Source organism: Ammodytes marinus, assembly GCF_949987685.1.
Source record: "Ammodytes marinus genome assembly, chromosome: 11".
NCBI lineage: Eukaryota > Metazoa > Chordata > Actinopteri > Uranoscopiformes > Ammodytidae > Ammodytes > Ammodytes marinus.
Genome location: NC_137215.1, coordinates 3,117,914 through 3,120,413, shown reverse-complemented (window position 1 = coordinate 3,120,413; position 2,500 = coordinate 3,117,914). Strand labels below are relative to the sequence as shown.

The following is a 2,500-nucleotide window of genomic DNA, read 5'->3' as shown; positions in this document are numbered from 1 at the left end:
TTGCTGCCAGCTGTGTGGTGTTAAACAGGGTTGTTTTATAGCCATTTAAAATTATATTAAATTTTAAAATTCTCTTTTACAAAGACAGCCTAAAAAATGACAAAAGTCTAGAGGGTTTTAAAGTACATCAAATTAATACCATCACAGCCATAGTTTTAAAAGAACACACACATTAAAAAGCAACACACACACACACACACACACACACACACACACACACACACACACACACACACACACACACACACACACACACACACACACACACACACACACACACACACACACACACACACACACACACACAGATGAGTGCATGGGGATAGTAGAGATTTAAATGAGCCATGAGGAAAGATTATTATTATTTTTTTTTAAATAAATTCTGGTTGACGTTTGGCGCCACCTGCTGTTCGAAAGATGCTGATGCAGCCAATACAAAATTATACTGGGCTCTGGAAAAAAATTATCAGTCTCTGCTTTAACTATGTATTTTCAGTATTAAAACCATCATTTGGATTTTCAATTAATAAACATACTAATTCTAAATGTACATATCCACCTTCTGTCCTTTATCTTTCCGTTCATACAACAATATACAGAGACAATTCAAAATTTTCGGGCATATTTCGAATGGTAAAATTTTAATCGTTTGACAGCCCTACTATTTATATAATAATAATACTAATAATAATAATAATGATAATAATAATAATAATACTAATAATAATAATAATAATAATAATAATAATAATAATAATAATAATAATAATAATAATAATAATAATAATAATAATAATGTATTTGTTGGAGTGAAATCAAAATGTTTGTTTTATTATATGGACGATTGGCAACATTTCCTCCAAATGTCCTTTACTACAGTATTCCCATTAAACAGAGGCCTATTTGCAGATTCAGTGTGTATAATTTTTCAGAACAGACTTGGTAATAAGCTTAAATAAGTGTCTAAATGCTTGAAAATAAAAGTTTATCATTATTTTAGATGATGGTAGGGGAGTTGGTTTAGGCTTGAAATAGCAAACAGTCTCCAGGAGGGGGCAGCAGAGTCAAAGGCTTAAGACCATACAGAATCACACAGTAACTACAGGATGGGACTTGAGAAATTCATCTTCACATCTATCTGACATAATATCAAGTTCTACATTTCCCTCATAGTTATTAAACCTCAATCACAGTTAACCAATACTCTCTTCACTTTAGCTCTTAAAGGTGGGGTATATGATTTCTGATTGCTCAAAGTTAACATGAGCTGTACACTTTGACCAATCAGAGCGAGGCTCCGATTCTCTGTTCTTATTGGCTGTTGGGACTGTCCATTCACTTTGGCACGACGTTGTTGGTGTGTAGAGCGTGTCAGGGAGGGACCATAGGGGAGGGACCAAAGAGAACAAGTGGAGCGGTTGAGGTATTTGGATTCGAATCTCTATCCCAACTGCCATTTTCTCCCCAAATCCTCCACCCCAGCTTTAAATGTCTAATATGTCAGTGAAACAGCCAGTGTGTAAATTAGATCTGTTAATAGCAATCTTTTTTTTTCTTCCCTAATCAGTTTATACGTATACTCAAACTATTAGTGAGTTTAAAGGAGTTAAAGTCAAGCCCCCTGTGTTGCAACATGTACGCATTTCATAATCATGCATGTATAATTTAAATTACCCATTAAAGGTGCTGCGAGGAACTTTCAGTTTGTGTTCATTCTTGCGCCCCCTTTGGACAAAAGCGGTAGTGTTTTTACTACGCCAGCTGTTGTTCCTGGGTGAGCGTATACCCATGACAAAGGCATTAAGAAAATCCATATAAAAATAGCATTCTTTGCACTGATGGTCTCGTTTGCTGTTACATGTAATTCATGACTATCAGAGTGAAAAATTTGACTGTTTTAGAAATATTTAAAAGTTCCTCATAGCAGCTTTAAATTAACTGTGTGAATATCATTAGCTGCTGCCATGCTGTTTAGAGTGGAGAGTCACATTACAAAGGACTTAGCAGCGCAATGGAAAATCACCTGACACATTTAGCCACTGAAAGGAATCAACTGTCCAAGGCCGCCCCGGTCAGCTGTGCCCTTGAGCAAGAGCCCTGCAAAGCTCGTGTGAATGAATGGAACCTGGATCTGGAACCAGAGATAGTATGTGTCACTAGAACTTGAATTCGAATTGATCAATTTGAATTTGAATTAATTATACTTGAATCTGAATCAGTTAATATTCGATTTTTTTTTTGCATTGGCCTTTAAGAAAAGTTCAAACGTTGACATTTTTTTTCTCACGTATCTTATATTATAGAATGAATAACATCTTCACCTCATCACTTGATATTGTGGAAAGACTTGAGGCAGTGGTGGATGATGCCATCTTTAGTAACTATAGCTTCTTGTCCTTGATGGCCACCGTAGCTTCTGTAAAGTCTAATAAACCAACCAACTTATAAAAAGATGAAGAAGAAGTACTATAGAATAAATAACTAAATACATCTTCACCTC

At 35.4% G+C, this 2,500-nt stretch overlaps 1 protein-coding gene across 1 annotated transcript in view; it reads right to left on the bottom strand.

Annotated features, from left to right (window-relative positions):
- Positions 1-2,072: 2,072 nt before the first annotated feature.
- LOC307257558 (attractin-like protein 1) overlaps positions 2,073-2,500 on the bottom strand; it is a gene marked incomplete at both ends in the record, with an annotated part of 55,062 nt that continues 54,634 nt past the window's right edge. The window contains one exon of the mRNA XM_080036819.1: positions 2,073-2,131. Coding sequence (XP_079892945.1) covers positions 2,073-2,131 — 59 coding nt within the window. The remainder of the gene's footprint in view (positions 2,132-2,500) is intronic.